At 33.2% G+C, this 27,873-nt stretch overlaps 2 protein-coding genes, 1 long non-coding RNA gene and 2 other non-coding genes across 5 annotated transcripts; all 5 read left to right on the top strand.

Moving 5' to 3' along the window:
- The first annotated feature begins 2,706 nt into the window (after positions 1 to 2,706).
- LOC136201515 (uncharacterized) lies at positions 2,707 to 5,394 on the top strand. The gene is made up of 3 exons (XM_065992197.1): positions 2,707 to 3,208; positions 3,301 to 3,639; positions 4,692 to 5,394. The coding sequence occupies exons 1-3, from the start codon at positions 2,921 to 2,923 to the stop codon at positions 5,184 to 5,186; spliced, it is 1,122 nt and encodes a 373-aa protein (XP_065848269.1). The 5' UTR covers positions 2,707 to 2,920; the 3' UTR covers positions 5,187 to 5,394.
- Positions 5,395 to 6,989: 1,595 nt separating this feature from the next.
- Positions 6,990 to 8,264, top strand: LOC136201440 (uncharacterized). Its single transcript, XR_010673839.1, has 2 exons — positions 6,990 to 7,081; positions 8,170 to 8,264. It is a non-coding gene; the product is annotated as an uncharacterized lncRNA (long non-coding RNA).
- Positions 7,356 to 7,439, top strand: LOC136201796 (small nucleolar RNA R16). Its single transcript, XR_010674135.1, has one exon. It is a non-coding gene; the product is annotated as a small nucleolar RNA R16 (small nucleolar RNA).
- On the top strand, positions 7,505 to 7,586 carry LOC136201797 (small nucleolar RNA R16). The gene has a single exon (XR_010674136.1). It is a non-coding gene; the product is annotated as a small nucleolar RNA R16 (small nucleolar RNA).
- A 15,106-nt stretch (positions 8,265 to 23,370) lies between the features above and the next one.
- On the top strand, positions 23,371 to 24,465 carry LOC136234750 (uncharacterized). The gene is made up of 3 exons (XM_066024223.1): positions 23,371 to 23,759; positions 23,855 to 24,061; positions 24,289 to 24,465. Exons 1-3 carry the CDS (start codon positions 23,484 to 23,486, stop codon positions 24,346 to 24,348), a joined length of 543 nt encoding a protein of 180 aa, XP_065880295.1. The 5' UTR covers positions 23,371 to 23,483; the 3' UTR covers positions 24,349 to 24,465.
- The last annotated feature ends 3,408 nt before the right edge of the window (positions 24,466 to 27,873 follow it).

Genomic DNA, 27,873 nt, shown 5'->3' with positions numbered 1-27,873 from the left:
AAGGGGGGGGGGGATAGGAACTGTTTAAAATTTAAGTACGTTAAGGCTGACTTCTTTTTCTTTGAAAAGGATTACACAGCGCGCTGAGTCAATAAGACACTAGCTTAGTCAACTGGTGACTAAGTCAGCTTCTTTCGTTGAGTCAGGAGATATCACTTTGAGTCTATTCCTGAACTCAGATACTCAATATACACAACTCAGCGTGACCTCTTTACTTGGTCAGTTTTGTTTAAGCAAGCAATATATATATATTAAGGAGTTTAAGGTTAGAAAGATATTACTCAGCAGATTTATCCAGGTTCGGCCTCCAAGCCTACGTCCTGTCCCCGGAACACATTCCGAGATTTCGAATTCTCTACTGAGCTCTTTAACAGTAGAGCATCAAACCTTTTACAACTTAGAAGCTGAGTATAACAAGAGTACCTTCCTCTATACCTCTACTCACTCCTAATCTCTCGCTGAGTACTATAACCGAATACTCAGCCTCTCCTTTCTAATCTCTAGAAATGATAAAGATTTGTCCTAAACAACAATTGCTAAGACACTTTAGATGATTGAATAATCACTCTAGACTTTTACACAAATGATATAGAATTTGGTGTAAGAATTTGCTTTGCTTTTCTTCACAGAACTTGAGTAGAATTTTGGTCAGCGTAATGGCTTAATAAAAGTTCTGTGTAGAATGAAGCAACTGAAGGGCTCTATTTATAGAGACGTCTGAGACATCGGTCATTTTGAATTTCGAAATGACCGTTGGAGGGAAACGGCTTCCTGTCGTTGTCACTCAGTTTTGCTCAGAGCTCTCGGCCAATCAGATTTGAGTATCTTCTGTCCTCGGCCAGTGTTGAGCAGCTTTTAGTCAGCTCGGCAGAATGTCTCTCCATTTATGGTAAGGTCAACTAGACAGCATTCTGTTTCTTCTGAACTTTACCCAAAGTGGAAACACTTTGTCTGGAAGTTGTTCTTGCTCAGCTGCTGTCTTGTACTCTTTGTCGATTCAACTCAGCGGCTTCACTCCGAAGTTGTTCAACGAAGGTCTTCTAGATCCTTCTCTTGCTGAGTTGCGTTTTGATCATAACGACAGCGTTTTGCACACGCGGACTGAGTTGTCTTGATCTGTTTGACTTGGGCCTTGACTTCCGTATGGGCCTTGGGCTTTTTATTCTTTATGTCTTATAAACAATTTTAACTCAACATTGAACAAACACATTAGTATAATAAATTTAAAGCATTTAAACTTAGTGTGTGTAGAATATAGTTTAATTTTACTTAAACAATTTTGTCAAATCAAAATCATGTGGAAAGGTGTTTCAACAGCATCGACATCCTCGTGGCTCCACCTTTGGATCCAGATAAGAGTCTCATTTATTGATTCTATTTGTACCTTGGTTTAAAATTGTTTCATGTATGGTTATCTAGACCTAACATTATTTCAAGTTGGAAACGTTAATGATAAATTTTACTATTTCTTTTACGTTAGGGGCATATATACACTTTTCTAAAAATATTAGGGGCGAATTTGGACTTTATTCCTTCTCTAATTTAGGAATAACAATGGGTATAATAGCCACATGTAATGTGATATCCTTATCCTTAATAATATATATACTATATACATGAAGTTTAGGGAAAATATGCAAAACTTGAAATTGCTACTTTTCCTCAAACATCCACCTACATGGCAAGTAGTGGATATTCGAGGATAATTTTATTCCCGTCTCATATCTATCACAAGCACTTCTAAAAATCTTATTCTCATATATAACTTTTTTATACCAGATTCATATAGTCTTATTAGAATCGGACAGTGTCAGGCATCCACGAAATTCATACCCATTGTCATCCTACTTTAAATTAACATGGTAATAAACATTGTGAAGTCCCTTCATTTTGGTGCAATGAGCTCTTAATCTTTTATTTCAATAATGATAAGTTTTTTTATATATATTACACAACTATTTTTACCGTTCAAAATAAAATTTTAAATTGATTTTTTTTGGTAAATGAGAAAGACGCAAAGCGTAGAAACAAAAACTAAAAAAGAAAAGAAACTAGGAAACTAAGATCGGATAACCCGACTAAGCATAAATCCTCTACTATCTGACGATAGGATGAGGCGCATCAAACTCATGATAGTCCATAGAACAAGAATTTGCGAAGTTCGTCAACCAGTCTGCAGCTTGATTTCCTTCTCTATAGTTATGCAAAAACTCCACGGATCAATCTCGACCCCGTAGCTCTTAACAGCGGGTTAGTAACCAACGAATGGGTGGTGAAGCTTCGTCACACCAGTCACCAAATGCAGTATAGTCGCCGAGTCCAACTCTATTTTGATATTCTGGATCCCTTATCCTAGGCTAAGCATAATCTGAAGTAGAGGCCCCAGAGATCACCCAATGTAACCGTGCAAAAACCAATGTTTACCCCAAATCCGCGTAACCACCTGCCTTGGTTATCTTGGATTAAATCTTCCGCAGATGCAGGCCCCGGGTTTCCCTTGCAAGAGCCGTCGAAATTAACCTTGACCCAATTTGACCCAACCCGACTCGGGCGGATACCATCATTATTTTAAATTGATTGATTAGGGTAGAATGTAAAATAAAAAAGAAAAAAGGAAAAAGGAGTATCTGCCATCAATTAGGTGGCTGCATAACTGCTAAAAAAGGAGCCCATAATTCAACAGAAAAAAAGCCGGTAAAATCGTGGAAACACGTACGGCAGCTACGCGCAAGGATTACCCTTCACAATCATAACAAAACCTTTCTTTCTCTCTTTCATTTCTTTCATTTTTCAATTTCGTTTCGTCTCCCTCCAATCCAAGTTTCAGTGAGAAAGAAGAACGTTCGAGGGAGAGGCTAATTCCTTTTTACCCTTTCCTCTCGTTCCTCTTTCTCGCTTTCTCTTTCGTTATTGTTCGATTATGAGAAAACTTTGCCCCAATTTTGATCGAGAAAATGGCCTTGAGACCGTTTTGGAGGTTCCCATCCCCGAAGAAATGTTCACCAATATGGGCACCAATGGCGCTTCAAGATGGGCCAATTTGCGTTCCTTGATGAGTGCCCAATCTACTGATAATAAATCTTCTCATCTTCAAGCTAAATCCAAAAACGAGTTTATCGCATTGCTCAAACTCGTTGGTTCTCCTCTCATCCCTTATCAAGTTCATCCTGGTCATCCCGTCACTCGCCCAATCCGAAATTGTTCAATTGTATGTATCAGATATCGACTCATTGATTTTAATCAAATAATGTATTTATATTTATCAATCGGTTGAGTTAATAAACGGTGATTGATGAACAGGAATCTTCGACGGCGAAGTACATTGTGCAACAATTTGTGGCGGCGACGGGAGGACCGGCGGCGTTGAATTCATTGACTAGTATGTATGCTGTAGGGCAGGTGAAAATGGTAGGGTCAGAAATGGAAGAAGATGGACATAGTGTGAGGACTTGTGGGAATCCAGAAGTAGGAGGGTTTGTGCTATGGCAGAAAAATCCAGATCTATGGTATCTTGAACTAGTTGTTGCTGGTTACAAAGTTAGTGCAGGTAGTGATGGAAAAACTGCTTGGAATCAGTCTTCTTCTCAACCTTCTCATGCCAATAGAGGCCCTCCTCGTCCCTTGAGACGCTTTTTCCAAGTAATTTATATAATATATATGATTTCCCGATATTGTTCTATTTCATATGCGTTTGCTCTGCTTTTGGTTCGAATTTAAAATTGTTTGCTTGGGAGAATGTAGATGGAGCAATTGGGGATTTTTTATAAACCACTAGAATTGTTTTTGTAGATGCATAAGAACACAATATTTTCCCTAAAATGTAGAGGTTTAAAGTAAGATTTTAATCTTATTTGTTCTGAAATATAATAGGTACTACTTTACAACCCTTCAAAAATATTGGGTGAAGAAAGTTGTAATTTTTTTATTCAATTCCATTACCATTCTTTAAAACACCTTAATTACTTTCAAAACCACTTCTTCTGTTCTTCATATCTCTCAATCCCCCAAGCAAAGTCTTAAGTTCAAAGTGAACAAGGTACTCTATGTTGATAAAGCTTAATTATTCAAATCAAAATCAAAAGCAGAGATTTAACCCAATGAATAGTTAAGATCATCAACATGACTGCTCATAGTCACTATGAATATAAGAGAAACAAGTTGGCTTTGGTTCAGTCACTTTCTTACATTAGCAATGAACATTTCAATACTATTTTCAAGCCATACCCCTAAAAAATACTTGCTAGGGACATCAAATTATGTTATCATGTTATTATATTGTAATCGTGTTATGTATTACATGATTATATAATATGAATGACACAAAAATGATAATGAGATAAGGTACAAATTTAGTTCTATGATTATTGTAGAGTTGATTGAAATGAATTTGGCCTAACTTTTATTTTTTCGGTGCAATTTTAAGCATCATTTATGGAAGATGAAATTTCACATGGAAAAGACACTTCCCTGAATGAGGTTTGGAATTACACTTTCTAGACGTGTATGCTAAAGTTGTTCTTCTCCAATAATCATATGGCTAATTTTATATTTTATCTCAATAATATAGTAGTGTCTAATGAATTGTGTCAAGTAGATTATCTCTTGTAAATCATGTTGTCGTGTTAGAAATGGATAACCCTATACGATACCAGTGAATTTTCATCTAATTTTAATTGTGTGATGATTGGCAGGGATTGGATCCAAGATGCACAGCCAACTTATTCTTAGAAGCAAATTGCATAGGAGAAAGGAATGTGAAAAACGAAGAATGTTTTGTACTAAAGCTAGATACAGACATTAATGTCCTCAAATCTCAATGTTCACGCAATACAGAAATACTTCACCATACAATATGGGGATACTTCAGCCAGAGAACAGGGTTACTAGTCAAATTTGAAGATACAAAACTAGTGAAAATGAAGCCTATAAAAGGAAATGATATTGTCTTCTGGGAAACAAGTATGGAATCAGAAATTGGTGATTATAGATACGTAGATGGGATCAATATAGCACATTTTGGAAAAACCGTAGCCACATTATATAGGTATGGACAAGCACATAACCATAAGAGGATGATTGAAGAAACATGGAGAATTGAAGAAGCTGATTTTAACATTTGCGGGTTGTCGATGGATTGCTTTTTACCTCCTGCTGATCTTAAGAGAGAGCAAGAAGATGGAGACTGAGTAGTGTATAGAACTCCCCATTTCTTTTCTTTTTTGGTCCTTTTGTATGCAGATTTTGTACGTTAGAGGGAGAAATTTATATTTGAGGAAATTTTTCCCCTGTACATATACATAGGTGAACCTGGAATTGAATTTTTTTAATGGGCAGTGTTAACTGGCTTTGATAGCTTCGTATATTTTTGGAGTTATTTGATAACGTCATTAAATACTTGTGCTTATTGGTTTTTAGCTCGTTTGATAACATTGACGGACGGATTCCGAATTTACATCTATGAGGTGTTGGGCTGCCTGAAAAAAAAATGGTTAAATGGGAGAGTCAAGAACCCCAAAAACAAAAGAAAGAAAACTAGTATCTTTGTTGCCTACACGGTAAATATGCTTAATATGAGTTTTCCAACCCATAGTATCTTTATTGCCTACACGGTAAATATGCTTAATATGCTTAATATCAGTGTTGTCTCTAGGACTGGTGTCATCTAAGATCTCTTTGTCTTTTCTCCATCAAGTGCTCTCCTTCTCAGGTAGGTATCGCTACTAATACGTTAGACGGGGCTCTTAGGCTTATCTCTTAACCTTCTTTTCTCGTGCTTGGGGAAGGATGTTTTGTTTTTCGTTAGATAGACCCATAACTATTAGTTCTCCTATTGTAATTGCGGTTGAACTTCTTCCATATGGACTTAAGTCTCTTGTATTTTTGATAATATAGCATCGCGTTAGGGTTTATCATAGACTTCCAAGTTGTATAGGGCTCCTCTATTGCATTGTCCTTGAGATCGTGAACTTCGAGGTCATGCTCACCATTATTTTTGAGATTCTTTCTTCCTCCTTTAAAGTAGGGTTGGAAATATCTTTCGTGTTCTCTGGTTGAAAGGTAGACTTTCTTCGACCTAACTCCTCAAATAGTTGCTCTTCCAATCGGTTCAAAAATAAAATATTTTACTTTATTTTTTAAAATTTAAAAATAAATTTAGACATAAAATACTTTTAACTCTGAGAAATATATTTTGAACTGCTGACCACTATAAATGTATTTTTGTATTATGTAACAATTCTAATCTTCGTTCTTTAAAATATAAAGGGTCAAATATATGAATATCATAATTAAATACAAAATTACAACTAAGATATATTACCAAATTTAATTCTTAATATATCATTATTCTTTATATATTATGATTTTACCCCATAATTTAAAAATTCTAAACTCAAATTCATAAATTATAAACCCTGGAAAATATGTTCTAGATTTCTAATTTATAAATTCGAATACTTAAAATATATTAAAAGTACTGATTTTATTAGTTTAATATAATTTAAAATTATCACTTGATATAGTTGTAAATAGTTTTTAAAAGATGAATTTCTGTGTAGTTTTTTTAAAAAAAAAAAAAATATGGGTCAAATACATAAATATCATAATTTAGTACAAAATTACAACTAAGTCATATCATCAAACTTAATTCTTTATATGTCATTATTCTTTATATATTATAAATGTACATCATAATTTAAAAATTCTAGACTCCAATTTATAAATCATAAATCCTAGAAAATATATTCTAGACTTCTAATTTATGAATTTTAATCTTTAAAATATATTAAAAGTACTGATTTTACTAGGTTTACCTAATTTAAAATTATAACTTGACATAGTTGTAAATAGTTTTTTAAAAGATGAATTTCTGTGTAATTTTCCCAAAAAATAATTGGTTCTAGAATGGGCTGGGCTTTGCTATGCAAAATGAACATATCACTTTATAAGTCTCGATCCATTAAAGGAGTGAGCGAGTCTTCACATCCATCGCCTTGCGGCGAAACCCTAGTTTATGGAATTACTCTCTCTCCTATTTAAAGCCACCATCCCCTGCTAATCCAGCCATCATCGGTCGATTCAGGTTTTATCTCCTCCCAGATCTAGTTTTCTTTTCATCAAATCCACGTCTTCCTCTTGATTTTGTTTCCTGTTTTGTTTTGCATCTGTTTTACCCACTTCTGTTACTGCAATTTCAATGCTGGAGGAGTTATAACGGATGCGAATATCGTAATGGTTGGCTACCAGCCCATTGCATCTTTCTTGTTGCCTTGGTGTCAAATAAACGTACCGAAATTCTTATTTGATTTTTTAAAGTTCTTCGATTACAGATATTCAGTATTTTCGATTTGATTTGAAATGGCAAGTGATGAATATGTTCTTATCCTACACACTGAATTTTTTGTGTTGACTACGAACTCCGCTTATTATCTGATGCTGTTTACAAAGTTTTTTTTCCGATCTAATTTCATGTTTAGTTGGAAAAGCCTTATGATGTTTTGAAGTCGAAGGTAAATGATGAAGAAAATTCTTATCCTACAGTCTGAATTAGATGTGGACTACAACTCCGCTTATTATCTGATACCTTCTGCGAAACTTTTTAGTTTTTAATTTTAGATCTTTTTGTGAGTTTAATTTTGGTACTTGATTTGTTTATTTGGAGATTTTTGAACTGTACAATGATGAGAAAATGCAGACGGGCGGTCTGAATCTGATGCTTTGTTGATCGTCTGCCATATTCCTTCCATGGAATTACTCTGAGTTCAAATTGAATCGAAGTTTTCATTCTTGATTTATACTTGGGATCAAAAGTTTCTGAAATTTCACTATAGGAATATTAATTGCTGCCGTGATGATGTTTGCTGAAATATGTCTGGACATATGAGATTCTTCAATGATATGTTAATGCAAATCTACTGAGCAGTTTGATACAATTGTTTTAACAGTAGATTAAAGACTAATAATACTGGAAGTCATTATAAAAGGCTACTGCAGTTGGACACTACTAAAGTAGTCAATAAAAAGTTTTTAAGAAATTAACTTGTGAGGAGTCTTGAGTTTAGGGTTTATATGATATGCTTTTCATCATGTTCATTGTTACAATTAGTGCAATAGTCCACAAGGTAATGATAATCCTCACTCATTGTTACAATTATATGATATGCTTAACAGTTGCATCGAAGGAAGTGGAGAACAATGCTGATTATGATTGTGTTGGAAGAAAGATGTATCCATTTTCTTATAATATTGAAATGGACTATTGAATCCGGTTGAGAGACTTGAGAAATCAAGTAGCAAACTTTTTTTTTCTGAAAGCCAAAGTGAACCTCATTAAGAATGAGTTTAAAGCAGTAAGGGGGATTAAAAAACCCATTCCCTGCTGTCAGGCCAAAGAATTGGCCGCTTGACAATAAAGCATCGTTGATTGTTTAACGTAAAACACAGAACAGCTATCTAGCTCATTAAAGAGTGAAATATAAATCAAAAAGAGAATGGATCTCTTCATTTTTATGAATAACACTATAGTTTGGGAATCAGACTTGATTAGCACCAGAACTATAGTTTGGGAATCAGACTTGATTAGCACCAGAATCCTTGAGTCGGTTGAAAGCTTTATGAACTGACAAACCAAAGTTTGAGAATCAGACTCGATTAGCACCAGAATTCTTGAACCTGTTTAAATTCTCTGCCTCTAGGAGCTTTAGCCAATAGGGGTTCCTGGGAGCTTGAGTGGTCCAAAATCCACCCAAAACCGAGCTTTCAAGCAGTTAGGAAATAGCAGCATTATAAATCAATTTAATCTATATTGGCGAAGGTGGATACCACACGGTTGGAGAAGAATGAGTTTAAAGCAATAAGGGGGATTAAAAAACCCATTCCCTGCTGTCAGGCCAAAGAATTGGCCGCTTGGCAATAAAGCATCGTTGATTGTTTAACATAAAACACAGAACAGCTATCTAGCTCATTAAGGAGTGAAATATAAATCAAAAAGAGAATCGATCTCTTCATTTTTATGAATGACACTAAAGTTTGGGAATCAGACTTGATTAGCACCAGAATCCTTGAGTCGGTTGAAAGCTTTATGAATGGACAAACCAAAGTTTGAGAATCAGACTTGATTAGCACCAGAATTCTTGAACCTGTTTAAATTCTCTGCCTCTAGGAGCTTTAGCCAATAGGGGTTCCAGGGAGCTTGAGTTGTGCAAAATCCACCCAAAACCGAGCTTTCAAGCAGTTAGGAAATAGCAGCATTACCACACGGTTGGAGAAGAATGAAGGGGTTCGAATAATTTCATGTGTTTTGAGTTTGCTTCCGTCATTGTTAATTATTCCTCCGAATTTTAGCATTACAATTGCTTCATAGAGCCTAAAAATGGAGTTCTTATATTAAGCATCCGGTCTTCTATGTCACTCAGAATATTTTCAATTTACATTTGGAAACATGTATGGTGAGCTAATAATTAAAATTAGCTTGTTTGATAATTTGGAAACGTGTATGGTGACTCTCATATTTGAATTAAATTCAGCATAAGTAAGTTCAGTTCAATTCAGCAACATTCAGTTAATTTAATTTCAGAAATTATCATTATTTATTATAATTATAACTATTTATATATAATTTATTATTATTTATTATAATTTATAATTTAATATTATTTATATTCATCATTACTTGTTAAAATTATAATTATCTATATAATTTATAATTTAATATTATTTATATATAATTCATCATTATTTATTATAATTATAATTATATATATATAAATAGTTATTTACTTATTATAATTTAATATTATTTATATATAATTCATCATTATTTATTATAATTATAATTATTTATATATAATTTATTATTTATTATATATATAATTTTTATATCTAATATATCATTTAGCATTATATATATAATTTATCATTATTTATTGTAATTATAATTATTTATATATAAAATATATCATTATATATATAATTTATTATAATTATAATTATTTCGTGCAATTCAATTAAGTTAAGTTAATTTAATTTCAGTAAAAAAAAATAGGGTCTTATAATAATTGTGGGTCCATATTACACGTGTCAAATACAGTAAAACCTTTATATAGAAATACCCTTGGGACCAGACTATTTATATAACAATTGGGAGGTTATTACTAAATAGAGGTTGGTATAATTATGTCTATAATTATGTCTATAATCAATACCCAAAAGTTTACAAAATTAAGCCTTATAATTATGCCTAAGTTTACAAAATCAAGCCTTATAATTATGCCTATAATCAAGCCCTATAATTATGCCTAATACAAATCAATCAATAATATATTTCATAAATAATAATAGGGTGTTTCCCACTCATAGATAATTTCAATAGTTTTTTTTTTTTAATATTTTATAATTTAGTTTGAATTCTTAATATATATTCCTATATAGAAGCATAGTTTCTAAAGGTGAGACTTGAACCGGGCCTAAGTTGGGACCGAGTTTTTTTATAACAAAATAGAGGTTACTCCTATATAGAGTATTCCTATATAGAGGTTTTACTGTATATGAAATGTCCTCTATTTGATATGGAAAAGCGAGTGCTTCTAATAATTTGCTCTAAAAATAATTAGTAAGTGCACTTTGGTCTCTAATTTGATGAGAAATTCCAAAGATGTCGCACAAAGGCGTAGTAAACTTGAACCATGTGATTGACTAAAGCTCGAGATACCGTTCCAAAAGGTTGCAATTCAAATTCTTACAATGGTGTCAATGTTTGATAACCGACAGATAGAACACCAACTATCTAAAATAGTTCTAATACTCGGAAGAGTATTAGTTATCAAATTTAAATCTCTTCAATAAGAGATCTCGCAAAATGTCCATGTCCCAACTTGAGCCATTCAAAGAATGAAGACTATCAACAATTGTATTTGTTGGTGTATGTCTTCAATACATTGTTTGCTAGTCCAAGAATACTTGTTTATCGTTAGATGTGTGATCTAAGCATAAAAATTCTATTTTGAATTTTATGTTGTAATCGTGGGAACAATGATAAACTAAAGACTAGTATGTGTTTGGATAATGATGGTGTTTTACTATCATGGATATGTGAAGTCAATTAAGAGCATAAATACTCATAAAGGATATGAAGTACTGAATTGTTCCGCTAATGAGAACACTACATGATCATGAGTCATAAGTGTATTTTATGTAATATTTGCACGCGAATCCTTAGATCTGGAATTACTATAGCTCTTAGATTAGACATATTTGACGTAAGCCTAACGGGTCCATAAAAAGGTGCCAAGTGTAGGTGTGGTTTGGTATACTTTGAAATTATGTGGAAGATTATGAGTAAAGTGGAGGAATTGCTACTTTCCTTGGAGAACAAATATCATCAACCATTTGATTAGTGAAACTTGAGAAAGTGTATGGCCACACCTAATAAAGGTATTACTCATTTGAACTACTCAGTTCACTTAGACATAACGGAAAGTCCGAACATAAGATAAGGGTGACAACAACATGCCTCGTGCTAGGCTAGATATCATGAAGCAAATGATAATATAAGATTACAATATGCATATATTAATAGCATTGAATATGATGGAGATTTGGGTAAAGGTGAATTACCTCCCGTTTGGGGCTTTGAATGAGGTTGTGGGTAAACAATTGGGAGACTTCTTAAGGGAGTTTATGGAGTATGACTCGAAGAGCTACTCTGGTGTTATGAGTTTAGTAATGCGTATTAGAGTGCGGGTGGATGTCATAAAGCCATTGATACAAGTAGAGATGACCTTCGTAGATATATTGGGCGTAATAGGACATACGATCCAAAATAAAGGGCAACTCGTGTGAAATAGAAGAAAATGACCAGATCTGGAAAAGTGATTTGGAGTTCTCTATCTGGATGGAAAATTGGCGTATAACGTCATACTGGGAAGACCCTTCCTCTGAGAAGTAACAATATTAATCTCCATCTAGTATTTAGTGGTCTACATTCCCACGAACAAGAGTGGAGTCATGATTAAAGGGAACCAGAAACTAGCACATGAGACATACTTCGCCTCATTAGCCACACGACCTCAAGAGAAAGAAGGAGAAGAGGACGAACTAAACACTATAGCTTTAGGCGAGACAAAACTGCTCCTGATAGCCGCTGGAAAGAAAGTCAAGATCGCCAAAGAATTAAAACTTGAAATAAAGGAGGCAATCACCAGAGTTCTCATCGAATGTGAGAGTGTCTTTGTATGGGAAAACAAGATCCTAACGGGTGTAAGTTCGGATGTCATAACTCACAAGTTAAATATGGTTGAAGATGTAACTCCAGTTGCATAGAAAAGGCGGAACCATGGACCCGAAAGATAGAAAGTCATTGAAGAGGAGATTGCGAAGTTAAAAAAGGCGGATGCCATTGAGGAGGTGATATACACCCAATGGTTAGCTTATGTCGTCCTCATGAAAAAATCAAGTGGCTCATATCGGATGTGTGTTGATTTCACTGATCTCAATAAAGCCTACCCAAAAGATAACTACATTTTGCCCTGTAGTGACATCTTCGTAGATGGAACCACCGGGTATGACGTTTATTCTTTTACAAATGTCAAGTCTAGCTATCACCAGATAAGGATAGAGCCAACGGGTCGGATCAAAATTTCCTTTGTGACCCATCAGGCCATATATTGTTTCAAAGTTATGCCTTTTGGGTTGAAAAATGCAGGAGCAACGTATCAGAAGATGATGAACAAGATCTTTGAAAGGAGAAATGAGACAATTTCTCGGTATATATTGATGACATGATAATTAAAAAGTCCTTCCCCAGAAAGATACGCCGAAAAACTTAATCCTGAAAAGTGCACGTTCAGGGCCACCTTTGGAAAATTTCTAGGCTATGTCATTAGCTAGAAAGGAGTAGGCGCAAATCCAGACAAAATAAAAGCGGTATTAGAGATAAAGGCCCCACATAATATCAGAAAAGTACAAAGGTTGAATGTGCAGATCATTGCCCTAGGGCGGTTCATGTCATGTTCGGCCAGAAGATGTCTACCTTTCTATGAGGTAATCAAGAATCAGAAAACATTTGAGTGGACACCAGATTGCTAGCAAGCCTTTGAGGGCATAAAACAATTCTTTGTTGAACCCCCCTGATGAGCAGATCTATTTTGGGAGAATATTTATATTTCAACGTCTCTATTTGTACGAGATCCCTTTTATCCTTCTTTCTCCTCCGCCAATAGCCTCTCACAAACAAATAAATAACATTCATATATTATCTGTGACAGAGACGTACAAATATAGATCTTCTCCTGAAACAGGTTGCTCATCAGGGTGGGTTCATCAACGAATTGTTTTATGCCCTTAAAGGCTTTGTTGGCAAGCTAGTGTCCACTCAAATGTTTTCTGGTTCTTGATTACCTCATAGAAAGCTAGACATCTTTTGGCAGAACATGATATCAACCGCCCTAGGGCAATGATCCGCCCATTTAGCTTTTGTACTTCTCTAATATTCTATAGGGCCTTTATCTCTAATACCGCTTTTATTTTGTCTGGATTTTTGCCTACTCCTTTCTGGATAATGACATATATTAGAAATTTTCTAGAGGTGGCCACGAATGTGCGCTTTTCAGGATTAGGTTTTATATTATATTGTTGGATGATTTGTAGGATTTCTTTGATGTCTTCAGCGTGTCTTTTCGGGGAAGGACTCTTAATGATCATGTCATCAAAATATATCGAGAAATTGTCTCATTTCTTCCTTTCAAAGATCTTTTTTTTTATCACTCTCCGATACGTTGCTCCTGCATTTTTCAACCCAAAAGGCATAACTTTGAAACAGTATGTGGCCTGATGGGTGACAAAGGAAGTTTTCACCCGATCCGCTAGCTACATCCTTATCTGGTGATAGCTATACTTGACATCTGTAAAAGAAAAAACTTCATAGCCGGCAGTTCCATCTACCAAGATGTTAATACAGGGCAATGAGTAGTTATCTTTTGGGCAGCCTTTATTGAGATCAGTGAAATCAACATACATCCAATATGAGCCGCCTGATTTTTTTCACAAGGACAACATTAGCTAACCATTGGGTGTATATCACCTCCTTAATGGCATCCACCTTTTTTAACTTCATAATATCCTCTTCAATGACATCATGTCTTTCGTGTCCATGGTTCCACCTTTTTTTTGCAAGTGGAGTTGCATCTTCAGACATATTTAACTTGTGAGTGATGACATTCGAACTTACACCTGTCAGGATCTCGTTTTCTCATGCAAAGACACTCACATTTGGTGAGAACTCTGGTGACTGCTTCTTTTATTTTAGGTTTTAATCCTTTGGAGATCTTGACTTTATTTCCAGCGGCTATCAGGAGTAGTTCTGTCTCGCCTAGAGCGGTAGTGATTGGTTCGTCCTCTTCTCCTTCTTTCTCCTGAGGTCGTGTGGCTAACAAGGAGGACTACATCTCCTGTACTAATTTCTGGTTCCCTTTAATCATGACTCCACCCTTGTTCGTGAGAATGTAGACCACTAGGTTTTGGATGCAGATAAATGCTACTGCTTGTAAGATGAAGGGTCTAACCAGGATGACGTTATACGCCAATTATCCGTCCATAATGGAGAACTCCAAATCACTTTTCCAGATCTGATCATTTTCTTCTATCTTACATTCTAGCATGACTTGCCTTTTGTTTTGGATCATATGTCCTGTTACGCCCAATATATCGATGAAGGTCGTATCTACATTCAACTTGGCGAATGCTCCTCTAGTGATCACGGTGTAGGAGCTTCCGGTATCGATCATTACTCGCTTCATGTCCCAACCCTCAATGGTCATGGCTATAATGTGGAGAGCTAATTTCTCCAGCTTCAACGAATGGACGATTAAGGGGATCATTCTTAGTTCGTGTTATGGATTTCTTGACGGGTGGTTGGTATCCTGGTCCGCCTGCTATGACATTTATGATGCCTTTTGATTTTTTCTTCGGATCAGACTTTTGCTTGCTTTCATCCGAGTCTTGAGGACGTTGGACGAATTTGTCAAGCTTTCCTATTTCTATCAACTTCTCCATCTCTTTGGATAACTCCCAACAGTCTTCTGTATCATGGTCGTTGATCCAGTGGAATCGACAGTATGCTTTGGAGTTTCGTCCAACATTTCCTTCTCCTTTGACGATTGAATAATTATTGTCCCATTTATATGGGCTTTTTTCGATCCATATTAGGATCTCTCTCTTTGGAGCATTTAATGTGGTGCATGTTGGTCTCTCCCTGTTGTTCCGCTTGTTTTTAGAAGGCGTATCTCGTGAAGTTTCTTTACCTTTGTTTTCATCCTTTCGATTTTTCAACATTGCTCTCCTCTCTCTCCCTTGACATCGTCCAAATCCATAAACTTTTTGGCATGTCGATTAGCTCCATGAGAGTTCCTGAGCGATTTGTGACTAAATTTTCTCTTAGCCTCTCACAGGTGGTGTTTCAGATTACTACTTTTATGGCAGTGTTGAGGTCGACACATATGATTTGTACACACAGTTGATTGAATTTGTTGATGTATTCCCTTAGTGGCTGATCTTCGCCCGTATGCTACGGTCGAAGGAATGCACCCATCGAACTTTGCACAAAACTCACTGTTTAATTGTTCCCATCCGTCAATCGATCCTGGAGTAAAGCATTGAAACCAGTCGAATGTTGGCCTTTTGAGAGTCGTTGAGAAGACCATGCATATGATCCCCCCATTGGTATCGCAGATATCCATCAATTCTTTATATTGACGTGCATGGGCCTCTGGATTGCCCACTCCTTTGTACTGAGGTAGAGTAGGGGCTTTGAACCTTTGGTCTTTTCGTAACTCAAGATACGTGTTGTGAAGGGTGAATCTTTGTGTGATAGAACTTGCCTATTTGACGAGCACCCATATCTAGGATCTCATGCATCAAGAATATTTTATGTTACACTGTAGAACGGATCTGCAAGATTCTCTGAAACGAGATAAGGAAGTATAAAGAGAACTCTCTATACCCTCATACATATAACAGATGGGGGAAGAGAATTTCAAACTTTTACAACTTCAATTTCCAAAAAGATAATATTTCTTCCATTTAATTAATTTAATTTAGCTTTAATCCTTCCTCTGAATAGATGATAATAATAACTCAATTATAATTAATTAAATGTATATCTAATATCATAATTATATGTCTATTTATGTGTTGTCATATCAGATTAAATCAAACTTTATTCTTAACCGAAAAAATAATGTTTGATTTCCATATTTATAACATCAAATATTATAAACACTATAATCTAGTTTATATTTCAACTAATTCAAATATACATTTTTTTATTTATAAGATTCAATATCATAAATATTATTTATCTGATTTATACTTCAATCAATTGAAATATAATTTTCTATTAGATAATCCCCCTATTGGTATTTGTTTACTAGACCTGGGTTGAATTTAATTTTAATCCAATTAGATTTCAATTCACTCAAGCCTGATTCATCACTTATATATTTATACTTTAATGTATATAATTATTAAATACATTCCAATCTATCCCCAAGTGCATTCCAACCAAACTTTCTAAGCGTGCGATCTTGTAGCTCTACCTAATATTGGTAGCGGGCCCAAAAGATACTTTTGTCCCACAAGTTATAAGCGAACTCTAACAAGTTGTTATAACAATCCAAATTAGATAGATATCTCATATCTAAAGATTGAGAATCTAATAGTAACCTCAATGTGATCCTTCTTAATTGATATCAGGTCGAACATGAGGCACGACATTGTCACCCTCATCTAGTGCTCGAAAATTTCTTCATCTCTAAGTGAACTGGTAAGATCGAATGAGCAATAACTCTGATTGCCTCATTCAATTGTGGTGACACCCTTCTCAGCTTCACTAATCAAGTGGTTGGCGATATCTCCTCTCTCGTATGAGAGAAACAATTCCCGCACTTCACTTATGGTTTCTAAGCATGATTTAGAGCATACCCAACTAACCCATACTTGGCACCCAGTCACGGGTCCGTTAAGCGAATGATCTAAGCATATTGTGTCTCATCAAGACCTCATAGTAACTTTGGGTCTAAGGATTCATCTGTGAGTATTATATGAGACACACATATGACATTATAACCATGTGGTTTTCTCATAGTGGATCAATCATGTTTATTATTTCATAAGCCTCTACGTTATGCCCTTGACTGAAATCTGAAGGAAAATAGACAAGCCTAGGCACAGGGAATAATAAATTTTTATCTATTTTATCTATTTCCCTTTTCCAAGATCTGTTAATCGTTATTTCATACAAAGAGGGATAGAGGGAAATACCTTTTCTAACGAACTATCTACAGTTGTTAACGAAGTGCCCACAACTCTTAATTCGGGTATCACGAACAATAATCACAACAGAAAAGAAAAGCGATTAATCAACCAATGAATAGCAATCTTAATTGATTGTCTCTAAAGGAAACGACACAAGATCAAAGAAAGAGTAAAGAAAAAATTAATTTATACGGGATGATGTCGGAACAATTCCTCAGTCTCTGAACTATGTTAGCCGAAATTCCTAGGGGAGGGGTCTATTTATAGACTTCTCAAATCCTAACCCTAGTTGTATTATTTAATTAATCAATTAGAATCCTATTCGGAATAGAATTACTAAGTAGCGAATTAAATAAATACTTATTATTATCTTAATGATATCAAAATATATTTACATAACAGCTCTAAAATCCTAACCCTAGTTGTATTATTTAATTAATCAATTAGAATCCTATTCGGAATAGAATTACTAAGTAGAGAATTAAATAAATACTTATTATTATCTTAATGATATCAAAATATATTTAGATAATAACTCTAATCCAATTAGTTATTAATTTAAGTTAGAGATAATTAATTAGAGGTATAAATGATTTAAATAAACAATTTATTCACTAATATTTATATCCTAAAACAATTCATCTGTGAGTATTATATGAGAAACACATATGACATTGTAACCATGTGGTTTTCTCATAGTGGATCAATCAAGTGCTTATTATTTCATAAGCCTCTACGTTATGCCTTTGACTGAAATCTACTATCCATGACGAGTGAAACACCATCAACAGCCAAGACGCATACTAGTATTTAGTTGATCATCGTTCCTATGATGATAATAGACTAGAGATGTTTTAGAATAGTACCATATTGCCTCACAGTTTCACTTGCCTGAATCCTTAACATATCAAACATTAGCAGATAACTAATTTTGAGTACTCTATTAGGTTTAATTGCACGAGTCAATCAACAGTACCATATTTCCTTCATTGTTGTCACATTTGTGACGAAATTTGTTGCATTTCATCACAAATGCAACAACAGTTGTCGCATTCATCACAAATACGACAACTGTTGTCGCAGATGTGACAACTCTTGTTGTATTTGTGTGAATTCGTCACAAATGCAACAACTGTGGTCGCAGATGTGACAACTCTTGTTGCATTTGTGCGAATTCGTCCCAAATGCAACATCGCAACAGTTCAATTGTTAGATTTATTGTCTTTCTCATTTTTTGAGCTTTCCATTCTAATCCTCTTCCGCAGACACTAATTTTTTAAAGGTTGAATGAAACATAATATCTTCTCTCTATAAACCACCGTCTTTTCTCTCTCAAGACTTGGGATGACGAAGAAGATATTGAGAGTCTGAGGACGAAAGTGAATTGAAATAAGGGTTTTCTTGTCCAAAGTAGATGAAAATGTCTAATTTGCTGATATGGAACCAAAGTAGGTCAAATATATTAATGGACCCCTTCAAATGAGCTAGATTAGTATTAGCCCTAGTTTTTATCCTAGTTTTTTATTTTTTGCAAGTGTTTCCAGTGACAAAATTTAAATCTTCACTATAGTAAAAAAAAAACAAAACAAAAAAGCAGCTTTAATCTCATTATATTCAATCAATTGAAAAGGCAAATTATGTTAATAACAACCATAGTCAAAATCTGCCTAAACTTTTTAGGATTAAATCGAGCACCTAAATATCATGTATTTTCGTTAGCAATGGAATTATCATATAATGTTGGTAGTTTTCCATTTCAACAGGTATAAGATGCTAGTCTAATGCTTATCATAATTTGTTCGAGAAGATTGGTAATCAAATGTATAATTAATATGTTAGTCTAATACAGGGGAGGAGCCAGCCACATATGGGGTCGGAGCCACAGGCTCCACCATTAGTAGCGGTTAGTTTATTCTTTGTAGCCTTCCAAATACTATAATTTAGAGTGGCTGAGTTTGTTTAAGATGTATGTTTTGAAGTACGTGATTTTGTGTGTAAAACATATTCCGCATGCAGTTTACTTTTTTTGCAATCGGAGATTAATTTATTATATTTTGCAAAAGTTCAGGGGCTAACTGAACTTTTTACGCAAATTAAAGGGACTATCGAGTATTTTGAAAGTTTAAGAGGTAATCAAGCTTTTTGGATAAGTTCAGGGATTAATAATATATTAAGCCTTTTTATTTATTTGAATTTTATTTTCTAAATAATTATAAACTATGTTACCGTTATTAATTATTTTTAATGGAATTTTTATTTTAATAACACTTTTAAACTCATTTTTATTGTTTTTTTATTCCAAAAAAAAAATCAATTTCTTACTTTTTTTTTTTTTTTTTACAAACAAGAATGCTCTTTTATTCAATATTTAGACCAAGAGTATCAACAAGTAATAAGGATCGAATAAAATTGGGGATCCTAAAAAATGAGGACGGGCTAGCATATGAACGTGACCCCCTAGCAAGAGCATGGGCGACACAGTTCGCTTGCCTGAAAGCAAAAGAAAAGCTAACAGCAGGTAGCTGTTGAGCAAGATGTTTACATTGCAAAATTACCAAATCAAACTCACTGAGATTTACAGTTTCCTTCTTCATGTCGTCCACAACGAGCCTTGAATCCATTTCAATTTGAACTGCTTGTGCTTGCTGTAGAACCAGCCATGATAGAACCTCTTTTAATCTGATTGCTTCAGCCATTGTAGGATCAACCAAATTAGCGTTTATGTTCGTATAGCACCATAGAAAATGCCCTTGTGAATCTCTCGCCACTGCACCAATTCCAATTTGCCAAGTCTCCCGAAAGATATAGTCGTGTCAATGTTCACTTTGTGTAGACCTGCAGCTGGCCTTTCCCATTCCTTTCTTCCAATATCCGTTTGTGCTCTCACCACCCCCTGTTCCTCCCTAGTCTCAATTAACTTAATTTCTGAAATAAATTTTAATTTATGAAAATTATAAAAAGTTTATAACTAAAAACAAAAAAAAAATATAAAAGCAAAACCGTCTGGATACGATCCTCATTGTGTATCTTGATCAATTGTATCATTTATTTCTGGTAGGAAACTTTTGTAGATGTATTTTCGGATATTCTTTTATCATTTCGTCCAAACGAACATGCTCCTCTAATTCTATGAATTTTTCTAAAAAACTTTTTTCTTGGATATCACTTAAAAAAATCGGATTTACTAGTATTACACCAATTAATAACCCAAGATTCAAAACTTTTTTTAAATAAAAAAGATTTCTTTTTCCATTTTTTGTAACTTTTTACTTAGCTATATTTCTCCGGGCCAAGTGGAGCATGCACAAAGGAGTTAGATGCTTTTTTTATTCTTTTCTTTGGCTCAGCTAGGCCATCCTGGACTTGAACTAGAGACCTCGCTCGTAAAATAAATCATCGCACCTAGTGTTGAACTTATAAAAAAAATTAAATATATCTACTCTTTTTACATTGACACTTTTAATTTTTTAACCGATATACCAAAACGATAAAGTTTTAAAATAAAGTTTTAAGATGTTAGATACTAAATTTTTTTTACCCGGACTTTGAAAAATTACTCCAAATTAACTTTTATAATCATCCAGAGCTAAATAAAAAATAAAAAAAATCGGTGTGTCCAAAAAAAAAAAAAAATGAAGGATTGAATACACTAAACAATAAAATACCAGGGCTATAATATTAAATTATTAATCATGTATCCTGGAAAGAGATATGATCCTGTATTTGGAAGTAGCCTAGTGTGTGGGATTGTGGAATTCCAAACAAGAGTCAAAACTTATAATGCGAACTCAATACCGCGTTTTGCGGGACCCTGTTTGTCGGTAGCCGACTAATGCCTAACAATCTACGTGGCAAAAAGCATATTTAAGCCCCTGAACTTTATCTATTTTAAGAATCAAACCCCTGATTAATTATTTTTCTACATTAAGCCCCTAAACATTGATTTTGTTATGGTTTTGGCCCTTATTTAACTTTTTTGTCGAGTTTAGGAGATGAGAAGATCGATTTAACGATTCTGATGTTGAAAATCAAAAAATGAGAGAAGAAAATCGAGTTTGGAAGAATATACTGGAAATTAATTTCTATAATTTCGTTTTAATTTTAAATTTTTTATCTCTCCTAGTCAAAGAATTTTTTTTTATTTGTCCATGTCAACAAGCCGATTCGCCCTAACGATGTATACAGTCCAAACTCGACAGAAAAGTTAAATAAGGGTCAAATCCATAACAAAATTAATGATCAGGGGCTCAATGTGGAAAAATAATTTATCAGGGGCTTGATCCTTAAAACATGTAAAGTTCAGGGCTTAAATATGCTTTTTGCCTTTTATTTATTTATTTATTTTTTTGTCTCTTTAAATGCCAATGTATATTTCTAAAAATAAAAATAAAAGGTTAAAAAGATACATACTGAAGCGCTTGTTTTATTTTCATTTATAAGTTTGCCATTTTTTCAATTTAATATTATTAGGCCTCCTTTAATTAAAGGGTAAATTACACCCATGGCCACTGAACTTTACCCATTTTTACATTATGGACATTGAACTTTATTTCTTCCCGGTATGGCCTCCGAACTTTACACTTTTTTAACACCGGTGGCCACTTAACACCCAAAACGATCGTTGACGGCTAAAAGTAAAAAATCCAAAGCGTTAATAATATTCTAAGGAACTTTAATTCTTGAAATTTTTTGTTTTGAGGTCATTTAGGTATTGTTTGGTTAGGAGAGAGAAAGTGATTTTTTAGAGAGAGAAAGCTCCAAAAAATGTGATTTTCGAAAATAAAAAATGTGGGTTCATGGTAAATGTCGTTCTGAACAACTTTTAATTCTTGAATATTTTCATTTTGAGATCGTTAACGATCATTAACGGTCATTTTGAGAAGTTAGTTAAAATTGAGTGGCCACCGGTGTTAAAAAGTGTAAAGTTTAGTTGTCATACTGGGAAGAAATGAAGTTCAGTGGTCATAATGTGAAAATGGGTAAAGTTCAGTGGCCATGGATGTAATTTACCCTTTAATTAAAATAATACATTTTATACTTTTTTTTGAAGAAAAATAAATAAATTAAAAACACATTACTCATTTATTTATGTCTAAAAATATATTTTGAACATTTAACTTTTTTACAATTTGTAAATATGAAATATGTAAAAAAATATATTTTCAAACTGCAATTTTAAATGTATAAAAAATTGTAATAAATTTAATATCAGTGATATCTAAGAAATATTTTATAAAAACACACTGGATCAATATCACTCTTCAATCCAGAGGACGTAATATCTCCGATCCAAAAATAGAATATTCTTCTATCATGCGAATGATATCGTTCGGTCATGTGGGGATCCCTTCCATCCATCAGTGTAGACGCACAGTCTGAAAAGAACAATCGTTGGATCAAGGAAGACGGTTATACGAAGAACATGGGATAAGGAGCAGTGCGTGCCTACTAACACACCAGAGTTTCGAAGGCCGCAAGTCTAATGTAACCACTTGTCAGAACGTGTACAACATGACAAAATGCACCACCTAACGACGTTACAGACTAAGCACAATAGAACCAACTGAAAACTGACACGTGTTTTGTGACTCACTGGGATACGTCCTCACAATGACAAAGAATGTCTTTGGAAACCATTATAAATCAGAAAGGTATAGTGTGTACAATTTTTCGGTTCGAGATTCGTCAGGTGCCTTTTAGGTGGATTCTCTCACAATTACAACTTTATGCGTACACTAAGACTCGAATTCGAGATCTAACTTAAACGCTTTAGAACATTAACCCATCTTAATTGGTTAAAAATTAAATTAAATTCTTGATGAATTTCATATTATATATATATAATTAAGGAAAAAGAAAAAGAAAAATTATTACTAAGTAAGAATGCAATGTTTTTTTTTTCTTCAAAAGAATACGTATATTTTACAAAATTGGAATAAAGAAAAGTTACATTTTCTAATTACAAATCCACATAGAGAATGAATTTTTTTTTTTGGATCTTTTTCTACTTTTCCCAAAGCTAAAAGTTAAAACTATAAAGCAATAAATCATGGAAAGCACACATACGTGAGTACATCACTATCTCACCTGCCAGTGACCGCTGCATTTATCAAAATAATTCTCTCTTCCCAAGTACGGTAACACTCGAACTTCTACTGCTCCGACTTCGCACGGAAATGAAGGACGATGATGCTCCTACACTTATTTCAATTCCATCGCCGACCTCCACAACATCCACCGCCGTATCTACATCAACGAAGAAGGACATCTTAGACGCCGGCAGTCTGTTTGGTAAAGTCCGGTACAAATTCTGGGTCTTATCTGCGATTCTCCTCCTTGCATTTTGGTCCATGTTCACTGGCTCTGTAACTCTCAAATGGTCCACCGGTAGTCTCTCTCATCTCTCCGACGATCTCGACTTCCAAATCCACGACGATGATCTCGACATCCTTGTAATTTAACTTCTCGATCTTTGTGTGATTTGAATTTTTTTTTGAATTCTGATTGATTTTGATCTAATTTAGGGTTTGATTATGGAATTAATTAGGAACTTGAGGAGAAAGAGAAAGTGGTGAGGCATATGTGGGATGTTTACACGCATAGCTCAACTGCTAAACTTGCTAGATTTTGGCAAGAAGCTTTTGAGGCGGCGTATGAAGCTATGGCCAGTGATGTTCCGGTTGTTCGGAACGATGCCGTTTCTGAGATCGCTAAGATGTCGCTTCGCACTTTCAATCCTCTTCAATCTAGTTCAGTAAGTTACTCAAACTTTTAATTATTGATTTCTGAGATTTGTTGGTTTTGCAAAATTGAAATATGAGTTGCTATTGTTTTTTTACCCCCAATTAACTATGCATCTGTTTCAAGGAGATCACTGATTTAGATTTATGATCATACAGATAAAATCTAACTCATAAAAGATTATGCATCTGATTTAGATTTAGAAAGTAAAGTGTTTGCAATTGTTTTATGTTTGTCCAGAAAATTGGCAAAAGCAGGAGTTCTTTGGTAGCAGAGGAAAGCAAGCCTGCAAGTCAATAACAGGAAACTGCGTACTGTGTAATTTTTAATGAATGGTCACTGGATTTTGTATCATCCATTATACTAATAATAAAGAAAAAAGAAGCATAATATATAATTACATACCTAAATTTGCAACGTGGTGTCGTTTTGGTATCTCGTACTTGGGCTGTAAACGAGCCGAGCCGCTCATGAGCGGCTCGGTGATCGGCTCGAAAGCTCACGAGCAGGCTTGATTAGAAAATTTACGAACAAATTTTAGTTTTGTAGAAAACTATATAATTTTGTGTTAGTTCACAAATATCTAAACTCAGTATTATTTCATTTGCTATTAGATGAGTTTGTTCACAAACATAATAAATGAATAATAGACGAACTATTTGTAAGCATCTTGTTTATTTATTCACGAACTTTGCTTGTAAACTAAGAGATATTTGCGAGTAAACTTTATAAATATAAGGGTTAAGGTGCAAAAATACCCCTAACGTTTTGGGTCAGGAGCAATTTTACCCCTAACGTCTAAAATAGTGCAATTTTACCCCTAACGTTTGTAGCCAAGAGCAATTTTACCCCAAACGTTGATAAATTGGGTCAATTTTAGAAATAATTCATCAAACTTTCTTCTCGGTAATGAATCTTATCATCTACACTTCACATGTGCGTCATTTTATCAGTCACAAATCATAAACATATGTTGGGATGTGAAAAAAATAAAAAATATACTACCTTTTGTACGAATTAAACAAAAAAAATTCAAAAAATTCACCGAATTTATAAATATTAATCTCCAATTCTATTATTAAATTACAAAAAACATGAAATCATTTTTTTTAGAATGAATTGATATGCAATTTGTGCAAAATAATGAACAAAAATATCTTTGCTTTATAATAGTGTCTGAAATTGATCCAAATTACCAACGTTAGGGGTAAAATTGCACTTGGCTACAAACGTTAGTGGAAAAATTACACCATTTTAGACGTTAGGGGTAAAATTGCTCCTGACCCAAAACGTTAGGGGTATTTTTGCACTTTAACCCTAAATATAATTAACGATTTACTCGCAAACAATTTATGGTTAGATAATTTTTTTAATGAACCAAATTCAAAGAGAATTTTTGGTTCGAGCTCGAGCAAGCCAAAGCTCGGCTCGGGCATGGGCTCGTTAATTTTAAAGCGAGCCGAGCTTGAGCAGGCCAAAGCTCGGCTCAGCTACAGCTCTACTCGTACTTATATTTTAACTTATTATATATTTTGTATTTGCTTACTCCATTTCCACCTACATGATAGGTCGAACTATAAGTATATAGTGTCAAATAATGAAAAAATTATAAATTTAAGTGCTTAATTATTTATTAAGCTTAAAAAAATCTAGAGGGAAGTTGCATTTTGATGCATTCTCCAAAAATAATCAACATGCCTAAAATGAATGCAGGGACATTCAATGTCTGTTCTTTGTGTTTGGTTTTCATTTTTCTTTTTAACTTTATATTAAGTGTTTGGTAGTAGACTTGTTTATCAACCATAAAAGTGAAACAAATTAAAATTTTAATTAATTCAATAAAACTCAATAAACATAATGTTATATACCAAAAAAGGGTGCCCGCTATGCTCACTTCCTTTAAAAACAAAATAAATTTACTTTATTTCAATAACGAATAGTATTGTGACATGTGTCAAATTAATTTAAAATAAATTAAATTATATTAAAAGTTGACCTGCTATTACAGGTTACCACTAAATAGAGAAAATTAAAGTTACACAAGGTATAATATAATTCTATCCACCAAACTACTTTATGGAAATTGACACTACTTTACGGAAAATCTAAAAAACATTTACAAATTTCCGTAACATTTCTATAATTTTCCGTAAATTATTTTTTTGTTAAATTATTAATAAAAAAATAATTTTAATTCTATCCACCAAATCACTTTACGAAAATTAACACTACTTTACGGAAAATCTAAAAAACCTTTACAAATTTTCGTAACATTTCTATAATTTTCCGTAAATTAATTATTTTTTGTTAAATTATTAATAAAAAATAATTTTAATTCTATCCACCAAACCACTTTACGAAAATTAACACTACTTTACGGAAAATCTATAAACCCTTTACAAATTTCCGTAACATTTGTATAATTTTACGTAAATTAATTATTTTTTGTTAAATTATTAAAAAAAATAATTTTAATTATATCCACCAAACCACTTTACGAAAATTAACACTACTTTACGGAAAATCTATAAAACCTTTACAAATTTTCGTAACATTTGTATAATTCTACGGAAATTAATTATTTTTGGTAAATTATTAATCAAAAATAATTTTAATTCTATCCACCAAACAACTTTACGTAAATTGACACTACTTTACGGAAAATCTATAAAACATTTACAAATTTCCGTAACATTTTTATAATTTTACGTAAATTAATTATTTTTTGTTAAATTATTAATAAAAAAATAATTTTAATTCTATCCATCAAACCACTTTACGAAAATTGACATTACTTTATGGAAAATCTATAAAACCTTTACAAATTTCCGTAACATTTCTACAATTTTACGTAAATTAATTATTTTTTGTTAAATTATTAATAAAAAAATAATTTTAATTCTATCCACCAAACCACTTTACGAAAATTGACAATACTTTACGGAAAATCTATAAAACCTTTACAAATTTCCCTAACATTTCTAAAATTTTACGTAAATTAATTATTTTTTGTTAAATTATTAATAAAAAAATAATTTTAATTCTATCCACCAAACCACTTTACGTAAATTGACACTACTTTACCGAAAATCTATAAAACCTTTACAAATTTCCGTAATATTTGTATAATTTTACGTAAAATAATTATTTTGGTAAAGTATTAATAAAAAATAATTTTAATTCTATCCACCAAACCATTTACGTAAATTGACACTACTTTACGGAAAATCTATAAAACCTTTACAAATTTCCGTAACATTTCTATAATTTTACGGAAATTAATTATTTTTTGTTAAATTATTAATAAAAAATAATTTTAATTCTATCCACCAAACCACTTTACGAAAATTGACACTACTTTACGGAAAATCTATAAAACCTTTACAAATTTCTGTAACATTAGTACAATTTTACGTAAAGCAATTATTTTTCCGTAAAATATTAATAAAAATAATTTTAATTCTATCCACTAAACTATTTTAAGTAATTGCAATACTTGACGTAAAATCCGTAAAATCTTTACAAATTTCCATAACATTTGAACAATTTTACGTAAATAAATTGTTCGGGAGTTTTTTTTGCGCTTTAGTTAATGTATCAGTAGATTAGTTAGATGTAGCAACCGATATTTTGAAATCTTTTATTTCTGATGTAATATTATGCTGAATGTTTTTTAGGGTTTAGGAGTTATTTGTTCTAAATAAGCAACTTGAGGAGTTATTTATTCCACTTGAGCAATTTGATGAGTTATTTGTTTAAAATAGGATTAAGGTGCTTTAATACCCCTAACGTTTTGGGCCAGTATCAATTTTACCCCTAACGTTG

Source organism: Euphorbia lathyris, chromosome 7 (assembly GCF_963576675.1).
Source record: "Euphorbia lathyris chromosome 7, ddEupLath1.1, whole genome shotgun sequence".
NCBI classification, from domain to species: Eukaryota; Viridiplantae; Streptophyta; class Magnoliopsida; order Malpighiales; family Euphorbiaceae; genus Euphorbia; species Euphorbia lathyris.
Note: the sequence above shows the minus strand (reverse complement) of the source record. Positions and strands in the feature narration are given on the sequence as shown.

Bases quoted from the DNA above. Each gene is read 5' to 3' on its own strand.
- LOC136201515 (XM_065992197.1), top strand. From the start codon at position 2,921: ATGAGAAAACTTTGCCCCAATTTTGATCGAGAAAATGGCCTTGAGACC. The intron at 3,209-3,300 runs GTATGTATCAGA...ATTGATGAACAG, and splicing joins CAATCCGAAATTGTTCAATT to GAATCTTCGACGGCGAAGTA. The intron at 3,640-4,691 runs GTAATTTATATA...GATGATTGGCAG, and splicing joins CCTTGAGACGCTTTTTCCAA to GGATTGGATCCAAGATGCAC.
- LOC136234750 (XM_066024223.1), top strand. From the start codon at position 23,484: ATGAAGGACGATGATGCTCCTACACTTATTTCAATTCCATCGCCGACC. The intron at 23,760-23,854 runs GTAATTTAACTT...GGAATTAATTAG, and splicing joins ACGATGATCTCGACATCCTT to GAACTTGAGGAGAAAGAGAA. The intron at 24,062-24,288 runs GTAAGTTACTCA...ATGTTTGTCCAG, and splicing joins ATCCTCTTCAATCTAGTTCA to AAAATTGGCAAAAGCAGGAG.